This window comes from Oryctolagus cuniculus, chromosome 4 (assembly GCF_964237555.1).
Source record: "Oryctolagus cuniculus chromosome 4, mOryCun1.1, whole genome shotgun sequence".
NCBI lineage: Eukaryota > Metazoa > Chordata > Mammalia > Lagomorpha > Leporidae > Oryctolagus > Oryctolagus cuniculus.
Genome location: NC_091435.1, coordinates 170,048,470 through 170,071,849, shown reverse-complemented (window position 1 = coordinate 170,071,849; position 23,380 = coordinate 170,048,470). Strand labels below are relative to the sequence as shown.

The 23,380-nt window shown below is 41.0% G+C and overlaps 1 protein-coding gene across 40 annotated transcripts in view; it reads left to right on the top strand.

Moving 5' to 3' along the window:
* CLASP2 (cytoplasmic linker associated protein 2) overlaps window positions 1-23,380 on the top strand; it is a 209,664-nt gene that overhangs the window by 41,693 nt on the left and 144,591 nt on the right. For 38 of the 40 annotated variants that reach the window (XM_051818590.2, XM_051818552.2, XM_051818553.2 and 35 more), the window contains exons 5-7: window positions 1,695-1,770; window positions 4,059-4,156; window positions 10,920-10,990. In XM_051818590.2, the coding sequence (XP_051674550.1) occupies window positions 1,695-1,770; window positions 4,059-4,156; window positions 10,920-10,990 (245 nt within the window). Of the gene's footprint in view, window positions 1-1,694; window positions 1,771-4,058; window positions 4,157-10,919; window positions 10,991-16,526; window positions 16,842-23,380 lie in introns of those variants that run through there. The other 2 variants (XM_070072924.1, XM_070072925.1) reach the window with 2 other exon arrangements.

Here is a 23,380-nt window from a genome sequence, read left to right as displayed (position 1 = left end):
TAGTTATTGATTTGCTGCACACACATTTTATATACCTTTACTCTTAATTGTGTATGTGATCTTCTTGTTAATTTTACAATTATCATTCAGTGATAAGAAGTTTTCCTTTCCTCTTTAGTATGTTAGTAGTAACCACTCAAAATAGATTGTCATAGAACTGATATACAGATAACTTAGCATCTATTTCTGTTATGGAGCCAACTTGAAATGGTTTGTAACTCAATAGTATTTCAGGTATTATTAACCACTTTGCCACCAGCTCTTTTTCCAGTTGGCCCTAGGCTTCCTGTAGAGCAGTATGAGTAGCTACCAAAATCGTGGACTAATAAGCCACTCCTTGCCATGCCCATATAGGAGCACTGGTTCAAGTCCCAGCTGCTCCACCTGTGATCCAGCTCCCTGCTAATGCACCTTGGAAAGCAGTGGATGATAGCCCGAGTGCTTGGGCACCTGACACCCACGTGGGAGACCTGGATGGAGATACAGGTTCCTGGCTTCCACCTGGTCTGGCCTTGGCTGTTGTGGCCATTTGGGGAGTAAACAAGTGGATAGAAGAACTGTTTCTTTGATTCTCCCCTTTTGTCTATCATTCTGTCTTTCAAGTACATAAAAATGAATGTTTGGGGGCCAGTGTTGTGGCGTAGTAGGCTAAGCCTCCACCTGCGGCTCTAGCATCCCTTATAGGTGCCGGTTCAAGTCCTGGCTGCTCTTGTTCTGATCCAGCTCTCTGCTTATGGCCTGGGAAAGCAGTGGAGGATGGCCCAAGTGCTTGGACACTGCACTGCATGGGAGACCTGGAGGAAGCTCCTGGCTCCTAGCTTTGGATTGGCCCAGCTCCAGCCGTGTAACCATTTGGGGAATGAACCAGTGGATGGAAGACCTTTCTCTCTGTCTGTAACTCTACCTCTCAAATAAATAAAATCTTTTAAAAATGTTTAAAGTTTGAAAAAAATCGTAAGCTGATGAAACTTTCCCGGGTTGTTCAAGAGTCCTGTAGCGTTTTGCAGAGTTCTGAAAGCACGGCTGCCACAGAGCCAAGACTCTGGTCCGAGACGTGTAAATTGGGCCCTTGCTCTCCTGAGTTGCTCTCCAGGTTCTGTGCAGTGTGGTACCTGCTGTGTAGTAGTGAAAGCCTCTCCTGCCGTGCTCCTTCCCTTCCTTAACTGTGCTTTCATTTGTTTCCTTCTCCTGCTCTTGGTCCTCTCTGCCATCTAGAGCTTGTAAGTGCATTCAGGCTGCACAGCTTCCGTGGTTTTGGGCTCTCGTGTCATTTGTTTCAACCCATGACCTCATCAGAATGTTAATAAGCATAAAGAAAGACCTTTTAATTATCCCATTGGGATGCAAATTTATTTGAGACCCAGTCTAAAAAAATCATTATTTTAAAAATGAAAGTTCAGATTTTCTTAAGTAATTGATAGATTTTAGGTTTAAGAGTGCCATTGGTTGAACATTCTGCCCTGTTTTATCATTTGTTACAATTTTCATTCAGTCATGAGTTTATTCAGATTTGCATAGTACATTATTTAGAATTATTTTTTGCTTGTGTTTCATATCCTTCATGTTTTAATGATATGTGCTCATCCTCTCCACTGTGTGTGTTAGATTGATATTTATAAGAAGATACAAGTACATTTTGTTTGCTATTCTATTAAAGCTAAGTAATTCTTTTTTTTTCTTCAAATTATATTTAGTTTTGGGACTCAGCCGTTAGTCCTCAGCAAGTTGGTACCACATTTGTGTGTCCTGTTTGGAGATTCTAATAGTCAGGTAAGAATTTGTATTTGAGCATTTAGTAATTCTTTGGCTTCCCTTTCTTTTCTAGTGCTTTTATCCCACATTACATAAAGAAAGAAGGTAGAAAAGGGGTAGTGAAATCAAGATTTTTTACATCCTTTTTTATTTTTATTTTTTAAAGATTTATTTATTTTATTTGAAAGAGTTACACAGAGGAGAGGGAGAGAGAGAGAGAGAGGTGTCTTCCATCCGAATTGCTCCCCAATTGGCCGCAGTTGCCAGAGCTGCGCTGATCTGAAGCCAGGAGCCAGGAGCTTCTTCTGGGTCTCCCACGTGGGTGCAGGGGCCCAAGCACTTGGGCCATCTTCTACTGCTTTCCCAGGCCATAGCAGAGAGCTGGATCAGAAGTGGAGCAGCCGGCTCTTGAACCGGCAGTGCCCATATGGGATGCTGGTGCTTCAGACCAGGGCGTTAACCCGCTGCACCACAGCACTGGCCCCAGTACCTCCTTCTTAAAAAAATCCTCTAAAGTTAACTTTTAAAACCCTAATATTTGCCAAAGTTGTTTACATTTATTAGTTGTTTGGCTAGTATTACGGACAGATGAGACGTAATGGCTTGTTCTTATGTTTGAGAGATGAACAGAAACCTTTATTCCTTTTTTTTTTTTGACAGGCAGAGTGGACAGTGAGAGAGAGAGAGAGAGACAGAGAGAAAGGTCTTCCTTTTGCCGTTGGTTCACCCTCCAATGGCTGCCGCGGCTGACATGCTGCGGCCGGTGCACCGCACTGATCCAAAGGCAGGAGCCAGGTGCTTCTCCTGGTCTCCCATGGGGTGCAGGGCCCAAGCACTTGGGCCATCCTCCACTGTCCTCCCTGGCCATAGCAGAGAGCTGGCCTGGAAGAGGAGCAACCGGGGCAGAATCCGTGCCCTGACCGGGACTAGAACCTGGTGTGCCTGCACCACAGGCGGAGGATTAGCCTATTGAGCCACGGCGCTGGCCCTTGTATTCCTTTTCATAACTGTCCTGTATGTTAATTGTGAAGACAGGTTTTCAGTTTCCTTTCTTTACTCCTGAATACTATTGCACAACCACTTTTTGCAGTAGTCATCATTCAGCTTAAAGGGAAATTTGCATCAGTGCTTTATCATTCAACGGAAACTTTACTGAGCTGTCTGCCCTATAGGCGTAATACAAGAATGTATTTCCTGTCCCTTCTGGTGAAGTTGAATCATGGCTGTAAGCTTTTTGGCAGAATTTAGCCATTTGGAGTGGTGCAGATTTACAGTTTTCTCTCCTTTCAGGTCCTCGCTGTCTTTGTAGAGGTTTGTGCTGACCCTCTGAAGGCTTAGAGAGTTTTTCTATCTCTCGAGTTGCTTTTTTGACAGTGAGCTGTGTAAGGGAATTAGAGCCATCTTTTAAATTCCTGTCTTCAGACCAGATTTTTAAAAAAATTTTAATTGTAGTGAAATAGACACGGCATAAATTTACCAGTCCAGCCGTTTTTAAGTGTACACGTCAGTGACATTAAGTATGTCCACAGTGTTTTGCAACCATCTCCACCATCCATCAGCCCAAAGTGAAACTGTACTCACTGGACAGTCCAGCTCGTCATTTCCTCCTTCTTAGTTCCCAGAAACCACCATCCTGCTCTTTGCCTTCATGATTTGGCTGCAGCAGGTACTACTCCAGAAGTAGAATCAAGGAGTATCTGTCCTCTCCTGTCTGGCTTACTCCCTGTAGCAGAGTGCCTCCAGGTTCATGCGTGTTACTAAGGGTCAGAACTGCTTTCTTTCTAAAGCTGAATAACATTCCGTTGTATGCATTTATACGCACATGTGACACGTTTTGTCCTTCAGTGCAACTGTGGGTGGATGTTTGGTTTGTTTCCACCTTTTGGCCATTGTGAATATTGTGCTCTGAACATAGGTGTGAAAATCTCTCTTCAGGTTCAGGCCATATTCTTTAAAGGCAGCTTTATTTTTGGGAAAATATATTAACTATGATAATTTGTATCAATGCATTTATTGACAGTTATCTATATAATCTTATTACAAAGAGATTTTTTTGTAAAGCCAAAGCAGTAACTTTTATTTATAGGTTTCTTAGACTTCTATAAAACCTCCTTTTACTAGATTTCTCCAGAGTTTTGTTGGCAAATCTTCTTGGTATTTTGCCATTGACATGCCATAATCTCCAAGAAGTTTAGAATGATTAAAGTCAACTTGGAACTTCAAATTCATCTGCTAGTATAATACTACTTTGAGATGAAATATTTAATTGTATATAAGTTTAGTAAAATTTCTAAATTCTTTGACAGGTGAGAGATGCTGCAATATTGGCTATAGTGGAGATTTATAGACATGTGGGAGAGAAAGTGAGGGTAGATCTTTATACAAGAGGAATTCCTTCTGCTAGGTAAGTCTTTTTGTTTATTTTTTCATCATTAATTTTAACATTTTTCATTGGTTTTACAAAGATTCAAATTTTTAAAATGTTCTTAAGGTTCAAAGACTTTATGACATGTGTATAAGTTATCACCATTTAAGGAGTTCTCTAAGATCGTATTAATTTGTTTTGTTCACTGATTATATATCCATTCATGACTTATTATTTAATATGTAAGTAAATACTATCCATTGATACCAGCTGGCAATAATTTGGACGATGCTTAAGCAAGGGTTTTATGAAACTTTAACTCATTCATTCAGTAACTGTTTTTTGAATGCCCTCTGTTGGAAGTGTCTGTGCAATTTACTGGGTAACAGGCAGCTTTACAAGAATCAAGTACTATTCTTAAAACTTCGTCAAATAAAAAGGAAATCAAGAATGTGGCATAGATCAGATTAATCAAGGTCCTGTTAATAAGCTCCATGTGTATCAAAACACTTAAGTTCAAAGGTACTTTTTTTTAACATCTCAGAGTTTATGATTTTATTGAATATATTCAAATTTTCCTTACTTTTTGTAATGAAATTTTAGTACCCATCTTAAGGAGATTCACTGAAAGGATTTTTTCCCTTTTTGTTATGGTATTTAGTGTTTGAAGTATCTCGTAAAGTAGATGAGATAATATAATGATCCTTCACGTTGTGGCCTATTTTGTATCTGTTATGCCCTGGATTACTTACTTTATTTTATATTATTTTGAAGCAAATCTAAGTCATCATAAAATTTTATCTGGGAATTTGTTGGTATATGCCTAAAAGATAAAACACATTTTTTTTTTTCTGTTACAACCACAAAACTGTCTGTCATGACACTTTTTTTTTCCTCCAAATAATTTTACAATATCAGCTTTCTAGTTAGGGTTCAAATTTTGAGTTATTTCATAAAAATTATTTGTGTGTTTTTAAAAAGGTTTATTAATTATTTGAAAGGCAGAACAATGAAGAGAGAGGGGGAGGAGAGAAAAAAAGAGAGAGGGATGTGTTCTATGGTTGGTCATACCCTCAAATGACTGTAACAGCCAGATCTGAGACAGGTTGAAACCAGGAGCCAGGAATTCCATCCTGGTCTCCCATATGGGTGCTAGGGGCCCAAGCACGTGGGCCATCTTCCATGGCCTTCCTGGGTTCATCAATACGGAACTAGAAGCTGTCTTAGAAGCAGAGTAACCAGGACCTGGGACTCCAAGTGGCACTCCAATTTGGGTTGCCGGTTTCACAAGTGGTGGCTTAACGTGCTGCACCATAATGCCAGCCCCACTTGTATGTTTTGTTTTGTTTTTTAAAGGAAAGGTTTTATTTTCTGGGGGAGGGGGTGGGAGGGAGACCTGACTGGCTAGAGAGAGAGGGCAAGAGAGCTGTATGTGTTTTTATTCGTTTGTTTGAATCCAGATCCAAGTAAAGTCTGCATGTTACAGTTGATTGATGTATCTTGTAAGTTTAAAAAATTTTTTTAATTTATTTGAAAGAGAGAGAAATCTTCCATCTGCCAGTTGACTTCCCATATGTCTACAACAGCTGGGGCTGGGCCAGGTGGAAACCAGGAGCCAAGAACTCCGTGTAGGCCTTCCACCTGGTTGGCAGGAACCTAAGTATTTGTGCTGTCATCTGCTGCCTGCCAGACACATTAGCAGGAAGCTGGACTGGAAGCAGAGGCAGGGATGGAGCTGGATTGATCCCAGACACCCTGGTATGGGATGTGTGTGTCTTAAGGGGCTTAGCCTGCTGTGTCACAGTATGTGCCACTCTTGGCCATTTTTTTTTTTTTCAAAGATTTATTTTATTTATTTGAAAGACAGTTAGAGAGGTAGAAACAGAGAGAGAGGTCTTCCATTGCTGGTTTACTCCCCAGATGGCCGCAACAGCCGGAGCTGAGCCGATGTGAAGCCAGGAGCCAGGAACTTCTAGATCTCCCACGTGGTACAGGGTCCCAAGCACTTGGGCCATTTTCCGCTGCTTTCCTAGGCCATAGCAGAGAGCTGGATGGGAAGAGGAGCAGCCAGCACTAGAACCGGTGCCCATTTGGGATGCCAGCACTTCAGGCCAGAGCTTTAACCTGCTGGGCCACAGAGCCGGCCCCACTCTTGGCCATTTTTAAATTGAGTTGTTAATTTTCTTAATGTTCAATTTTAAGAATTCTTTGTATATTTTGCACAGCAGTACTTTATTAAATATATCCTTCTTAAATGCCCCCCCCCCCCCCCCCCATTCTGTGACATGTTCTTATTTTTCTTACGGTGTCTTACAGGGCAAAGTTTTAAGATTGATGAGTCTAGCTTACCAGTTACTTCTATCATGGATCATGCTTTTGGTGTCATGTTTTAAGAAGCTATTGCCAAACCCAGGGTCAACTAGGTTTTCTCCTTCATTATTTTATGTGAATCTTAAGTTTGTGCTTTACATTTAGTTCTGTGATCCATTTTGAGCTAATTTTTGTGAAGAATACAAGATCTGTATCTACATTTATTTTTGTATGCGGATGTCTAGTTTTCCTACTCCTATTAGTTGAAAAGACTATTATCTTTTTATTGGATTGCCTTTACTCCATTTCCAAAGATCATTGATTGTACTTATATGGGTCTATTAGTTTATTTATTTATTTATTTTCGTTTTATTTGAGAAAGAGATCTTCCATCTACTGATTCACTCCCTAGTGCTGGGTCAGTCTGAAGCTGGGAACCAGGAATTCAATCAGGTCTTTGTGAGTGACAGGGACCCAGATACTGAGCCCTTGTTGGCTGCCTCCCAGGATAAGCATTAGCAGGAAGCTGGAATTGGAAGCAGAACTGGGACTAGAATCCAAAGCCAGGAGCTTCATCCATGTCTCTCACGCAAGTGCAGGGGCCCAAGCACTTGGGCCGTCTTCCACTGCTTTCCCAGGCCATAAGCCGAGAGCTGGATTGGAAGAGGTGCAGCCGGGACTAGAACCAGCGCCCGTATGGGATGCTGGCACCACAGATGGATGCTTAGCCTACTGTGCCACAGCGCCAGCCCCACATTCTGTTCTGAGTCTCTTTCTTCTTTGTTTTTCAGTTTTTAGAATTCTACTGAGATATCCTCAAGCTGAGAGATTTTTGTCCTTTGCAGTGTCCAGTCTACTAATAAGCTCATCCAAAGGCATTCTTCACTTCTGTTACTGTGTTTTTGATCTCTGCCAATTTTGAGGGAGACCATTTTTAGAATTTCTTTCTCTCTGCTTGCCTATGTTTAAAAAAATTTTTTTTTATTTGTAGCACACACACAGCACACAAGAGAAAGATCCTGCCCACTGGTCTATTATCCAAAAAGGCCACAATGGCGGGTCAGGGGAAAGCTCACCAAAGCTGAGTGTAGGAACTCAATTCAAGTCTTACGGGTGGCAATGGCCCAAGCACTTGGCCGTCTTCCACTGCTTTCCCAAACGCATTAGCAAGGAGCTGGATCGAATGTGGAGCAGCTGAGACTCCAGCCGGCCCCTGGGGGCAGTTGTAGTACAATACTGCCCCTCCCCCCATAATATTGTGTGTTTGTGTGTGTGTGTGTTTACAAAAATCTATATATGGGTGTTAGCACATCTATATAATGGAATATTATTCTGCCATAAATAAGGATGCTCACAACATGCATGCATCTTGAAAATAAATCAAACACAAAAGTTGCCTATTATATGGTTCTATTTGTGTGAAATGGCCAAATGGCAACTCTTAGACTGGTAGAAACAGGAAGCTGATTAGTGTGGTTGCCTAGACCTAGGGGAAGGGGAAATGAGGAAGAACTCGTAGTGTACACTCTTGGGGAATGATAAAGTATTCTAGAACTGTCTGTGATGGTAGTTGTACAACTCTGGATATACTGAAAACCATTGTGCACTTCACAGGGGTAAATTGTGTTTTAAGTGAAGTCTCTCAATAAAGCTGTTACTGAGAAAATATAAGCTCTGAGATAACTAGTTGCAGTTTTCATAGTGTACTTGTGGCTTACTAGTCTTACTCTAAACTTATGAGTGGACTTGGGTTAGACTTCCTTTTCCAGTTCTGTCCTTAACCAATGAGTCAGAGCCTCCCTACAGCTTTCCTGTCTTTATCTTATCCTCCCACAGACCCTTCCTAGAGTTTTCCTGACCTCCTAAATTGTGCTTACCATCTTTTTTTCCCACATGCTAATCAGAGTATTTTACTGAACAGTGTTAGAAGTTGTATGAGCAGAAATCTGTAATCAATTACTTTACAACAGTCAGGCTGGTTTTAACTGTTTTTCTGAGAATGTAAGAATTGTACTTGAAGAAGTATAGGCTCATATTGAACAAGATGTATCTAAATTTTATAAAATGCTGTTATTTTTAATATGAAATATACATGAGTATATGTTGTAAACATGAATATAATTGATTATAAAAGCTTATATTTCTACTCAAATGCACTTGTGAAAAGGAATTACAGGGGCCAGCGCTGTGGCACAGTAGGTTAATCCTCCGCCTGTGGCACCAGCATCCCATGATGCTGGTTCTAGTCCCGGCTGCTCCACTTCTTCTTCTTTTTTTTTTTTTTTCTTTTTTTAATTTGACAGGGTTATAGACAGTGAGAGAGAGAGAGACAGAAAGAAAGGTCTTCCTTCCGTTGGTTCACTCCCCAAATGGCCGCCACGGCTGGCACTGTGCTGATCTAAAGCCAGGAACCAGGTGCCTCCTCCTGATCTCCATGCGGGTGCAGGGGCCCAAGTACTTGGGCCATCCTCCACTGCCCTCCTGGGCCACAGCAGAGAGCTGGACTGTAAGAGGAGCGACCAGGAATAGAACCCGGCACCCACATGGGATACTGGCGCCACAGGGAGGATTAACAAGTGAGACAAGGCGCCGACCAAGTCCCGGCTGCTTTGCTTCTAATACAGCTCTCTGCTGTGGCCTGGGAAGGCAGTGGAAGATGGCCCAAGTGTTTGGGCCCCTGCACCCACATGGGATACCGGGAAGAAGCTCCTGGCTCCTGGCTTCGGATCGGCACAGCTCCGGCTGTCGCGACCATTTGGGGAGTGAACCAATGGAAGGAAGACCTCTTTCTGTCTCTCCCTCTCACTGTCTGTTACTCTACCTCTCAAATAAATAAATAAAATTTTTTAAAAAAGGAAAAGGAATTACATCTTATCCATAAAATAATTTAGAACTTAAATAATGAAATAAAACATCCTTTGTTTGAAAATTTAATTACAGTGCCTCATATTAGCATTTTGTGTCCCAAAGGTTCTTAAAAGTTTTGAAAGGGAGACAACTCCATGATGCTGGCAGATTTTCTATTCTAAATTGTTTATATACTCATATTGATTCCAATCTCTTACTTTAGAAAACTATGACTCCTCCTAATCTATGATAATTAGAAAGTAAAACTTAGGTACTGTTAGCATATTATTTCATGATGAAGACAGTTTGCATATGAATATAATAAAGGCATAAAAAAGGTACAGTTAAGTGAATTCTTTCTATGGTAGAGTTTTTTTCCTTTGATCCCATTTGTATTTCCTCATTTCTTTTTATAATGAATGCCTATTACTTTCTTAGTAAGAAATGTTTTTAATTTTTTTTAAAGATTGATTTATTTATGAGAGAGAGCGAGCTTCCATCTCCTGGTTCTCTTCCCCAAATGACTGCAGCAGCCAGGACTGTGCCAATACAAAGCCAGGAGTCTGGAGCTTCTTCCTGGTCTCCCATGTGGGTGCAGGGGCCCAAGGATCTGAGCCATCTTCTGCTGCTTTCCCAGGCCAGAGCAGAGAGCTGGATTGGAAGTGGAACAGCTAGGACTCGTGCCCATACGGGAATCTGACACTGCAGGCAGCAGCTTTACCTGCTACACCACAACACCGGCCCCTGTTTTTAACTTTCAAAAAGTGATAATAGATGTATAGAAAGAGAAATTATCTTAAATATAAAGTGAGACATAACAGAGGAATTCATATTGCATGAAAATAGGTCAGTAGCAAAAACAGATTATCAGCATCACTTTCAATTCTGATGTTTTACATTTCACTATTTTTGTGTTTGCCCTGAGGTTCCTCAGCATGACTTTTGGGCTTTCTAAAGATGTCTTGGTGACTAAATGGATTTTTTATAATTTTATTTATTTATTTACTTATTTATTTATTTTTAATTTTTTTGACAGGCAGAGTGGACAGTGAGAGAGAGAGACAGAGAGAAAGGTCTTCCTTTTTGCCATTGGTTCACCCTCCACTGGCCGCTGCGGCCAGCGCACCGCACTGATCTGAAGCCAGGAGCCAGGTGCTTCTCCTGGTCTCCCATGGGGTGCAGGGCCCAAGCACTTGGGCCATCCTCCACTGCACTCCCTGGCCACAGCACAGAGCTGGCCTGGAAGAGGGGCAACTGGGACAGAATCCGGCGCCCCGACCGGGACTAGAACCATGTGTGCCGGCGCCGCAAGGCGGAGGATTAGCCTAGTGAGCCGCGGTGCCGGCCGACTGAATGGATTTATTATAAGACTGGAACTAGAATATTTTTGATGAGTTTGTAAAATAATTTTATGATGAAACATGGGAACATTCTTTGTGTGAAAGTTGTTTCACAAACTTACCTGCCAAGTATGTAGTCTGGCCTGTGTTTCATACAGAAATGGCTTTTGGGTCTTCTTCCAGTGAGTTAGTTGTAAAAGAGAACTAACTGAACCCCTAAAATTGTTTTTTCTAAGGGAGCTGGTGAAGGAAATTGTGTCTGTTCATCTATATGTATAAACAAACAATTTATTCTTTATTCCCAGATTAAAAATGATCTTTGCCAAATTTGATGAAGTGCAAAATTCAGGTGGTATGATTTTGAGTGCCTGCAAAGGTAAGAATAATTATTCCTTTTCTCAAACATTTTTAAGATTATTTGGAAAAGGTTTAGACATTTAAATGTGTTTTTAAGCCAGCTGTAATATCACTGATTCAGAAAAGTTGATTTTTTCATTTAAAAAGTTAGTTGGGATATAGCAAACCATTTACATTGTTTTGATTATTACCTGTCTTTGGACTTTTTGGAGTGAGTGAAAATTTAATGATGGGTCTACAGTGTAAAATGATATTGTTCATTTGCCTTATTTTTTGTCTTCTGTATTGAATGTATGATGACCGTGTTGCGTTCAACATTCCACAACATATGTGGCTTTTCTGTGCAGCGTGCTTGTCTTGCTTGGTTAATGGTGGGGTTGATGGGCTGCGCCCTCCTGTGTGTGGACCCTCAGTGGTGATGGTGACGCACAGGAGCTTCACTGGCACTGTCATCTTTGGCTCCTTCGGTGGAAAGAGACTGGGCTAGAATTCAGGGAGGTTGGCTTTGGTATCGGTGTTTATTCAGTTCTGTGGTTCCTTTCCTTTCTGTAGGGTTGATATTGAGTAACATTACTTAGACGTTAGCCTGTAAGTATTAACTAGTTAAATATGGGAAGAGTAGATTCTGTTTCCAGAGATAATACAGATGTTTCTTCCACTGGGAAAGTAGCCTCAAAGAGAGTGTTGAATTAGCTCGGTAATGTAATGATGTTGGAGAAAGAAAATTAATTTACGGGTTTGTAGTCAAGTAATAGGAGAGCTTGTTAGAAATATAATACATGTTTTTCCTCTAGGTTAAACCAAGACTAAGTTTTGTTGTGGTTGCAAGAAGTCAGAAAAGTTGATGTATGAAAGATTATGTCTATCTTATTCTACACTTAGTTCCATTAGCATAAATTGACTTCTCACCTTGGCTGCCACTGTTTCTCACTTCTCTGAATAGAAGGTGTTCAATACCTAGTCTTGATTTTCCTAGCAGTTACCTCTGTCATTTCTGTAGAAATCAAAAACAAGAAGAAGAAGGAGAGTTGTTAAAAATTCCTTGAACTGAGACTTGTGTGTTTTCATAATGTTCTCGTTTGTGTATTCCAGACTATATTTTGTTACAACTCTAAGGGGAAAGAGTGTAATGCATATTATAAAATTTAAGATGTTATTTGGATATGGTTTGTTTTGAAAGCAGTTGTTCTATTTTGTGAGATTGTTTCTGTTACCTTAAAAATGCAAGACTTTTTATCCTCCCTTTCCATTTCTTTTTCTCTTGCTTATCCCTCTAAAAGCAGGGATATTTGGGGTTTGAGCCTGGCATTTATTTTTCTTGGAGGGAGTCTCCAGAGACTGTGTTGGAGGTTATAATCTGGATATTGCAAGTGTGGTCAAATGTTCAAACTAAAAGCCTGTGACATACATATTGGGGCATAGAAATTGATCACAATTTGTTTTTCTTTTTTAAAGATTTATTTATTTGAAAGGTAGGGCTACAGAGAAAGAGAGATATCTTCCACCTGCTAGTTAATTCTCCAAATGGCCACAACAGCCAGGTCTGCGCCTGGATGAAGCCAGGAGCCAAAATGGCATTCTGGTCTCCCACATAGGTGGGGGCTCCAGGTACCTGGACCATCTTTTACTGCCTTCCCAGGCACATTAGCAGGAAGCTGGTTGAGAAGCAGAGTGGTCAGGACTTGACCAGCGCTCTGATATGGGATGCTGGCAGCTTAATTTTGTGCGCCACAAGTCTATCCCCTGGTTGTGACCCATCTGATGACAGTACAGCTGGCCGTCCATGTAAGTTGTTTCTGTATCTGCATATTCAACCAGCTGTTGATCAGAAATATTGTCAGGCCCACGATGGTTACTTTTGTACTAAAGTATGCAGGCTTCTTTTTTTTAAACTTGGCATTATTCTCTAAATAATACAGTATAACAACTATTTACATGGCATCTACTTTGTATTAAATGTTAATCTAAGGATGGTTTAAAATATAGGAGGATGTGCATAGCTGTAGGCAAATAGTGCATCATTATGTGTGAGATTTGAGTATGCACAGATTTTGGTATCCTGGATAAGCAGGGCTTCTGCAGCCAATCCCCTGCAGATACCTAAGGATGACTGGCTTGTGCCGTCACTGAAAACTCCTTAATATGGGGGCCATCATCTGGTGCAGCAGATTAAGTTGCTGCCTGTGGGGCTGACGTCCCCTCCCATCCACCTCCCTGCCAATGTGCCCGAGAAAACTAGAGAAGATGGCACAAGAACTTGGGCCCCTGCGTCCACGTGGGAAACCCAGACGGAGTTCCTGCTCCTGGCTTCATCCTGGCCCTGTCCTGACCATTTCAGTAAACCAGTAGGTAGAAGATGTCTTTCTCTCTCTCTGTTACTCTACCTTTCAAATAAATAAAATAAATCTTAAAAACAGATTAGGAATTGGTTAACAAGGAAGAAGACTGGAAGAAGGAAGCCCATTTATCCAGGTTGGCAAGTCCTAGGGCCAAACCCTTTTCTGCTTTTTTATTCATTCCACTCCACTCCCCTTGCAAACTTATACTGCCTGAAACTCTTAAAAAAAAGTATTTTTTTTTTTTTTGTGGCCTCAGTGACATCTGGGTGCCTAGTAGGCATATGAAGCTTCAGATGTCCAAAATGATACCCTGTTGTCTCTTGTTTCCCCTCAAACCTGTTCCTCCCCTGTTCTTAGCAATTTCAGTCAATGGTACCATCATTAGCTTAAGCTAGAAACTGGACTTGATTCCCCATTCTAAAAAATCATTTTTACTTCTGAAATACTAACATATCCCCCATTTTTTTTTCCATCTTCACTGTTAACATCCTACTCAAAGTCTCCTTTAGCTTTTATTTGAACTATTGCAGTTAACTTCTGTTCGATTTGCTAGCCTGAAGTCAGTTACCTTCATACAAGTTAAATTAGATCATGTCACACAAGTGAAGACGACAAAGTTTCTGTCCTAAAGGAGGCTGTATTTAGTAAGAAAGAATAATCATAAATAAGGAGACAAAAGAGTATACAATGCATACAGTGGGTATTGGAGTAACTAGCTACTCTTGGTTTAGTAAATTTAGTCTCCAAACCCCTGCTAAATGGAAGACTGTTAAATGAAAGAATTATTTCCTCCAGTATGAATGCAAAAATCATGGTGTGTTTCATCCCAACTCCAGACAATTGAATAGTTTTCTCAGGTAGAAATATTTCTCAATTGAACACTGAAAACAACTTTCTGTAACTAACAATTTGAAGACAATAGTTTGTACACAAAGTAATGTGATAAAGATTTGTTCAACTCCTTTATTTCTGCACAATTTTTTCCCCACAATTTCTGCCTTTTGTTGATTCATCACACATTCAAACCAAAACTGTAAAATAAATAAACTGTAAAATAAAATGGAACAGCAAAGTATTCAGGGGTCAGCAAAGGCCCAGTATGAAAGCTTGTGGAACTATTCCATGCATACAGCAGACTGAAAAATTATTATTAAAGGTACCACTTCTCCTCTTCCCTAGTACACTTCTACAAAGCAAATAGTTTTGGCTTCATCCAAACTGACACAAAATTCAAATTTGTTCTATTTGATATTCTATGACTGGAAGCTGTTAAATAAAATTAATGAATATTTTCCTGAAACCATAATAATGAGGCATCATACTTCTTACAGCTTATTGATTTAGTGTTTTGTTGTTTTTAAGTAAATTTTATTAAACAGGATTTGATGTAAAAGTAGTATTTTTTTAGAGCCATTATAGTTGAGCAGTCATTAAGTGAAGTAAATACGGTGTTCAGGTGGCAGATAACTCAGTGATGTCACTTTGTATGACATAGTATGGGACAAGTGTCTCTGAGAGGTGTCATACTTGAATTGAGACCTAAGAATGAGCCAGTTAGGGATGAATGGTCAGAAGAAAGAGTGACCATAAAACTCCAGAGTTAGACATGGGCGTGGTATAGTTGAAGAGCAGAAGGGAAGCCAGGGCTGCTAGAGCCCAGTGAGGCTGCAGGGAAACTCAGGACACCATGGAGGTGCAGTGGAGAACTGAGCAGGACCCCTGACCCAAGGGCCTCTTGTTGTAGGAGTTCTGATGGACTGTAGGAGTGAGAAGTCCAGGAAGGGTTTTGGGGCTAGAGAGAGAGATACTAAGTGGGAATGATATGTATGGTCTAACAATCTCTTATTTGCATTTATTGTTCAGAGAAATAGTGTTTTCTTATTTTCTTCTTATTTTACCTTTTCTCCCCTTATGTATTGTACTTTTGTCTGATCTCTACTGTAGTCGTCACGTCTGTCCTCCTTTGCGTTACATTCTGAATTCTTTGACTTGATCTTCTAGATCATTATTTCAGCACACTTAAGAACACAGAGTAAATTATATCATCAGAGATTGAGTGTGCCATTTAGTTTAGGAATAGTTGGAAATGCATCAGTTTTTCTCTTGAGAGTGTTTCAAGCTTGACTTTAATTCTCAAACTGTGGAAGTGAGTTAAAGGAGGGTCCCCCTAAGAGCAAGGAAGGAATCTGAATTTAAAATTGAGTAGATTGTGGCTGAAAGGAGGCAACACCCGCCTAGTAGGAAGGAAAAGACTGAAAGTTGGAAGCCCCCATGCTTATGGCAGTCTGGTATTGTTGTGGAACGTTCTAGACAGTTCTCCTACGCTAACCGAGATGTAAACACCAACAGTGTTGGTGCTGTGATTGCGGGTCCTTTTCTCTTTCACTGTGAAAAGGAAACACTGTGCATAATAGTGATTTGCCTAGTGTGTTTATGTGATCTAATGCTGTCTTGGCATATAATCTTTGTAAATTGTCTTCCAGTTTCTCTGAAACAGTTGCTAGGAAAAGAATTATTCTTGAAGGCTGACAGTAAAACAAAGCATAGAAATTAGGCTTTGGATTACCCTTATATTTGGCTTGAATGAGTCAATAAGATAGCTTCTAATCTAGTTTTATGTATTTTTATGCCATTTCCTTTAGTGAAAAGCCAGACAGCTCTTTTCATAGGTTGGTTTTGAACGTATCTGTTTGTGACCATGAGCCCCAGGGCCCTCTCTGAGCTTGACCATGTGCTGATGATTGTACAGTTTGGACAGAGGGTGCTCTGCGCCCCTGCAGCTGCGCACTGGCTAGATTCTGTTTCCTGCACCAGCAGCAAGCTTTGTTCCGTGTGGCCCCGCTGTCCGCACACAGAGCAGCCTTTGATGGGCTGTCTTTGACGTGATTTGTTTACGGCAGCCAGAAATGCTTCCTGCATAATGAGAGCAGTTAATCATGGAAACTGGGCTATTCCTGTTTGTGCACTTCTAGCAGTCTTCCGTTGTAAATATTAAAAGGTAATGACAAAAGGAAGAAAACCTTTTTAAAAGGCACAAATCAGTTAATCCATCAGGTCATGTGATTGCTACTGATTACATGGATATCTTTAGGGAAGCAGAGAATGATTGCTGAACACATGCCTTGTGTTTTGATGATTGCATTAAAAGTCCCCCCGTGGGCTGGCATTTGTTGGCTCTCAGAGCTTTTCTTAGATTAAATTTCAGGCAGCCAGTGCAAGGAGAAACATCATAAGCTGTATCTAACAGGATGCGTACAGTTAAAGAACAGTCTTGATCAAGCCCTGCTAGGCTTTACCAAATAAACGAGGGTTTTCAGCAAGACCCCAGACTTTTATTTTGAAGTGGAGTAGCAGCTGTTGGCTATTGCGGTGCAGAGCTGCAGCGCGGCCTGGGTCACACAGTGCTCCGGGTGTCTGCAGGCTGCAGGCCGAGCCCAGTGGCGCAGGCACTGAGCTACGCTTATTTGCTGTGTTATTTGACCTATTGGTTTGAGAGAGCTCCCTGGACCATCTGAATGGCTATGGGAGATGGTGAGTAAGATTTATTTTTCTTCTTTTACTGTGATGTACACTTCCTTTTAAGGTGACGATCATTTGCTGTGTAAGAAACCTCTCTCCCTAAAGAATGAAGGACACTTGCGTGTTTGTGTATGTGTACATTCGTGTGTGCATTTATGCATGTGTGTGTTTGCCAATGATTGTCTTATTCCACTTGATACGTCTGTATGGGATCTGGCAAACATAAGGTGACAATTTACCTTGCAACCCAAACAAGCCTTCAGCCTTTGGTGCTGAATTGGAAGGGATACTGGAAGAAATATGAGAAATATGCAAAGGCTTTGAAGGGAGAACATGGCCTTTGGAGGAGGGACAGATTTTGTCAAGGTTTGGTTAGCTGGCTTGACATCTTTCTTGTTGTATTTGACACAAGTAGAATTCTATGCCAATAAAATATTAAAAGAATCAAAATGGCTTGCTGTTTTGTTTAATATGCTTATGATTTGTCCATGTCATTAGTAAACAGTACTCTAGAAAATATTTAGCCTTTTAGGAATTCTGTACAGGTTGTAATTTGATTAAGAATTGATTTTTACTAGTGTCTTATTTTGGGGAAGATAATTTTAAAAGCATGTATTTCTGTGGTGCTTTATGGTTTTCCAAAGCACTTTCTTATACTTAATATACATGAACTCCTCAGGCACGAATAACTCTGTGAAGTGTTGAGAGTATTTGATATTTCACGGATTGGGAAACTGAGGCTTGCTGGGATGATAGGTGTCAGATCCCAGCGCAGAAAGCAAACCAGAACCAAATCTAGAATCCCAAGTATGCATTTGGTACTGTCCTTAATAACACTTAATATTTGAGCCTTTTTTCACGATTAAACCTTTGTTAAGATGCTTAGAGATATACTTTGTAATCGCATGAACATCAGAGATGTGTATAAGGAAGAATTTGAACGTCTTCAAAAATGTGTTGTGAGGTTTTTTTGGTAAACTAGGTTTTTATAGAGGACTTGCATGTGTCTGAGGCTTTTCACTCTCACTTTCAGCCTTCCTATTACTGTATAACAACCTCCTCTCTCTAAGGAATTTGTCCTCTGTGGGCTGTGAGGAGTAGGCTGCAAACTCACCAAAGTGATGGTGTGGACAGAGTCACTTAAATCATCATGCACATTTAGATGGAAATGTGCTCAGAAATTTGATTTTACCTGCTGTGATTTATACCAATAATGTACATAACGGTTTTATATGACCTTATGGAAGTAAATAAGAGTATAATTGTAACTACTGAGTTTTAAGGCAAAAGGCATCAGGATTAACATAGGATTTTTTTTTTTTTTTTTTGTACACTTAAAGGCATTACAAAGTTTCCTTCTGTCCTTTTTTTCAAACCTTAATCTGCAGGCAGCTCTCAATCTTAGATTTAGTTTGAGCTATATCCAGATTTAATTTTCTTTCTGAAACATTTTAGGTTTAATGACTGTCAGTATACATTGACTTAATTTTTCTTTTCTCAAATATTACATGAAGACATTCAGATTCTTTAGGAATATGTTGACTTTTTTTAAAAGTCGAAGTAGTCATTTATAAAGCTCAGCTGATCTCTTTAGAATAGGGCTTTTGTTGGATTAAAATATACCTTTATAAAAATAAAAAAATTAGTAAAGATGTATGTAGTGACAGGTTACTTTGGGATTTGTAGTTCTTAATAGTTTGATATAAACTCTTCTATGTATATTAGTATGCTTACATAACAAATGGATAATATTGTTTTTAATTATGAATGTAATATATAATTACCACCTCCTTTTCAATAAAATAATACACCCTTCAAAACCATCTCCAAGCCCCAAACACAGGTATAAAGGTAAACAATTAATACGGAATATGTCTTTTCAGGCCTTTTATGTTTACTATGCCTTTATATACATTATATGCCATTACATACATGTGTATTCGTGCCATATATACATCCATGTATACATATTTCATAGAATAATCTCAAGTGGAATTTCTGGTTCAGCATTTTTGTTTCAGTTGTATTAGCCGGGCAGGTGTTTGACCTGGTGTTTCAGATACCACTGAGACAGTCACATCCTATGTCACAGTAACTGGGATCAGTCCTGACTTGGAATTCCTTCTGATGAAGCCTTGGGAGGCAGTGGTGATGGCTCAAGTGCTTGGGTTTCTACCAGCAGTGTGGGAGACCTAGATTGGGTTCTCACCTCCTGGACAGTGAGGCAGAGAGAAAGGTCTTCCTTTACCGTTGGTTCACCCTCCAATGGCCGCTGCAGCTGGCACACCGCACTGATGCGAAGCCAGGAGCCAGGTGCTTCTCCTGGTCTCCCATGGGGTGCAGGGCCCAAGGACCTGGACCATCCTCCACTGCACTCCTGGGCCACAGCAGAGAGCTGGCCTGGAAGAGGGGCAACCGGGACTAGAACCTGGTATGCCAGCGCCATGGCTCACTAGGCTAATCCTCCACCTTGCGGCGCTAGCACGCCGGGTTCTAGTCCCAGTCGGGGCGCCGGATTCTGTCCCGGTTGCCCCTCTTCCAGGCCAGCTCTCTGCTGTGGCCCAGGAGTGCAGTGGAGGATGGCCCAAGTGCTTGGGCCCTGCACCCCATGGGAGACCAGGAGAAGCACCTGGCTCCTGCCATTGGATCAGCGAGGTGCGCCGGTTGTAGCGCGCCGGCCGCGGCGGCCATCGGAGGGTGAACCAACGGCAAAGGAAGACCTTTCTCTCTGTCTCTCTCTCGCACTGTCCTCTCTGCCTGTCTAAATTAAAAAAAAAAGAACCCAGTGTGCCGGCGCCGCAGGCGGAGGATTAGCCTATTTAGCCGCGGCGCCGGCCTGTTCTACCTTTCACATAAATAAATAAATGCCTTTTTAAAAGGTGAGTGGGAGTGTTTGAGGAGGAGGTGTTGGCCTAGCAGTTGGGATACCTGCGTCTCACGTTAGGAAGCCTAGGTTCAGTTCCCACCTCAGGTTTGTGATTCCAGCTTTCTGCTAGTATGGACTCTGGGTGGCAGCAGTGATGGCTCTAATAGTTGTTTTTTTGTCACCCACATGGGAGACCTGAATTGAGCTCCTGGCTCCTGGCTCCCTGGCTGTGAGAGGCATTTGAGGAGTGTGTTGGCAGATGAGAGCAGACGCATTCTCTTTTTTGTGTCTGCCTCTGAAATAAATAGGAATTTTAAGTAAATGAATTCGATTAGCTGTAATCAGCTTGCTCCAAAAGCGGCTTTACCATTTACATTCCCACAAATAGTGTCTGCTATCCTGTGTTCTTTTCAGTTATTGTTATTACTATTCTTTTCAAATTCTGCCTCTTAGATGGGTGAAAAATACAGAATATCTGTTTTCTGATACAGTTGGTAATCTTTGTATGCTTGGTTATTTTTACTTCCTTTTCTGTGACTTGCTTCGGCATCCTTGGTGAACTTTTTGGCTGTTTGACTTTTTGTTGCTGTTGTGTATTTTTAGTTTCTCTTTGTGTATTCCAGCTATTCTGTTATCTCTTGAATATGTTATATAAGTTAACTTCAGGACCATATGAGAGATTAGGAATTTTATTTCTAGACAGATTTGTGATACATTACAATGGCTATCGCTTGAAGAGTTGTTAAGGCATGGTTCTGAGTGCATTTTGGTTTAGTTGTCTTCATACTTACCCAAGAGCATGCAACCAAGCAGTCATGTGGTTATGTACTAACCCAGGGCCGTCAAGCCAGACAGAGTTAAAAACCTGTAGGATTATTGTGTAGTGCTGAGCCCTGCAGTCTGCCACAGAAGTGCTCCGAGAGGAATTTGGCCTTTTGTTGTTGCTGCAGAGTGGCTGGAAAGAAATAAGGTTTTGTGTTAAATAGACTACTAACATTTCAACACAGGCTGTTATTCCAAAAATGAATTTTTAAAGAATATATGGAAATGGTGGTCTAATCCTGGCTTCCCAGAGATCACCCTTCTAGGACCACTCCAAACTGACTTACAGCTACTGATTTCGGGGATGTATTGGAGAAACCAACATTTTTTCCCTCTTTTATACCAATACGGTCAACACAGAAGACTCTTGTGTTCCCCAAAGGTGTGGAGATTCCTCCTCATCAGCAAACAAGCAGTCAGTTCTGTATCAATAGCAACTGGGTTCCTCTAATTCCATTCCATTTTTTTAAGATTTATTTTTATTTATTTGAAAGAGTTACAGAGAGAGAGAGGTCTTTCATTCTGTTGGTTCACTTCCCAAATGACTGCAGCAGCCAGAGCTGAGCTGATCTGAAGCCAGAAGCCAAGAGGTTCTTCCAGGTCTCCCACAGGGGTGCAGGGGCCCAAAGCAGTTGGGCTGTCTTCTACTGCTTTCCAGGCCATAGCAGAGAGCTGAATTGGAAGAAGAGCAGCCAGGACTTGAACCGGCATCCATATGGGATTCCGGCATTGCAGACTGGGGCTTTAACTCCCTGCGCCACAGTGCTGACCCTAAATTCCATTTTACACGTTGAAGGCTAATCCTCAAGAATGCCCCTCTACTTTAGATGCCAGTCACAAATCCCAGGTTGTTTTACTTGTGCTTCTGTAAGTTGGGATTCCCATAACACAGGTTTGATTGATTTGCCCGAGCGCCTCACAGAACACAGGGAGATGCTTATGTTTACTGGTTTATGATAAAGTACATTACGACACATGTAAGTGAAGAGGTACATAGGGTGAGGGATGGGAGAAGGGAAGTGGTGCTTCCATGCCCTTTCTAAGTGCACTGCCCTCCAGGAGCGTTTCAGTGTGCTCAGCTTCTGTAAGTGCTGCAAACCCTGTAGTTTGGATTTTTTTATGGAGACTTCATGGCATGGACATGACCATGGATGGCCACGTGGAGATGTGACTGGACAAAGACAGTATGATGTCGTGCCAGAATAGGGAGTCCAGCAGGCCTGCATGTTTGGATTCCTCTTGGCCTCTCTGTGCAGCATTCTTTCCTCCAGATGCGGGGCAAGACTCCTCAGGTGGAGTTCTTGGTTATTATCAGGCAAGGGAGGTCAGAGAATTTTTTTTATGGCCAGCTCAAAGACAGAAAAGTAGAGGAAGAGTAGAGTATATTTTTAGTTTCTGTATCTGAACATCACAGGAGGTATGGAGTAACAGCAAAGAAAAACAATGCTCAGTAGATCTTACTTCCACATTTGTGAATATTCGTTGTGATACACTCACATTTGGTCATTTAAATCACTGAAAGAGGGTAACCCAGCAGCGGAAAGGCCAACCTTTTCTTGTAGGAGTAATAATAGGAAAGAAAGAGTTTATAAGAAGAAAAAGAGAATTAAAAAAGACAAAAAGATTGGGTACTGACAACAAAATAGATAGTAAGTAGTCAACACTTCAGATTGGAAATAGCCAGTGACTAAAATAAAGCAGCCTTGTAGTAGCCCCCTGCTGTTGCCGTCAAAGGCCCTAGAGTGCCGTCCTGTGGGTTAGTTCTGTGTTAAAGGTATCCGGTCTCTCAGTGCTGTACCTTTAAGTAAACAGTAGCCTTCTTGAAACAGCCTCATTTATTCCTCTGGGGCAAGGTGCTGGGCATCAGTAACAACATACCCTCCAACCTAATGTTGTTAATGAATGTGAATCTTCAAGAGAAGGTTTACATCTTTTCCTTTGTACACGTGGATTAATACAGTTCATGTCATTAACATGTGTTAGGATCAACCTGTAGCTGTCTTGAAAATTTAAGTGCCAGAGATGATGTTTTGCAAAGGTTTTACATGAACCTTATCATGAGCCTCATTTATTACTTAGTTGGATGTTAGGTTATCATGACATGTTATATACCATGATAACCATGTGATTGTCCCATAACTTCATTGAAGTAATTGAAGGTTTGGATTTTTTTTGAAAGACTTTTTTAAAGAAGAGGATAAAAGTCTTCAAATGTATTTTTAACTAATCAGTTATGTCTATCTTTGACAAGATATTTTATCAAATTTCTTGGCTTATATTAATCTTAGTATGGAATGTACTTATTTTTGTAAATAAAATAATTATTTAGAATTAACTGCCGCTAAAACACAAAAGATCTTATTTATTTATTTTTATTTGACAGAGTTAGTGAGAGAGAGAGAGAGAGAGAGAGAGAAAGGTCTTCCTTCCGTTGGTTTACCCCCCAAATGGCCGCTGTGGCCGGCACGCTGCGCCAATCCGGAGCCAGGAGCCAGGAGCTTCTTCCTGGTCTCCCACGCAGGTACAGGCGCCCAAGCACCTGGGCCATCCTCCACTGCCCTCCCGGGCCACAGCAGAGAGCTGGACTGGAAGAGGAGCAGCCGGGACTAGAACCCAGCACCCATATGGGATGCTGGCGCTGCAGACAGAGGATTAGCCAAGTGAGCCATGGCACCGGCCTATACAAAAGATCTTATCATGAATTCTAACATTTATGCATCTTATTTTCAATTTCTAATAATTTTACAGAAATTTTTCATTTTAGTTTTCATTGAAGACTTAATTTTTTTTCATTGATTCTTTTATTTTTGAAAGCTTACCATTTTCTTTAGCTCTAGAGAAATGTTTATTTTGATCTGTTTCT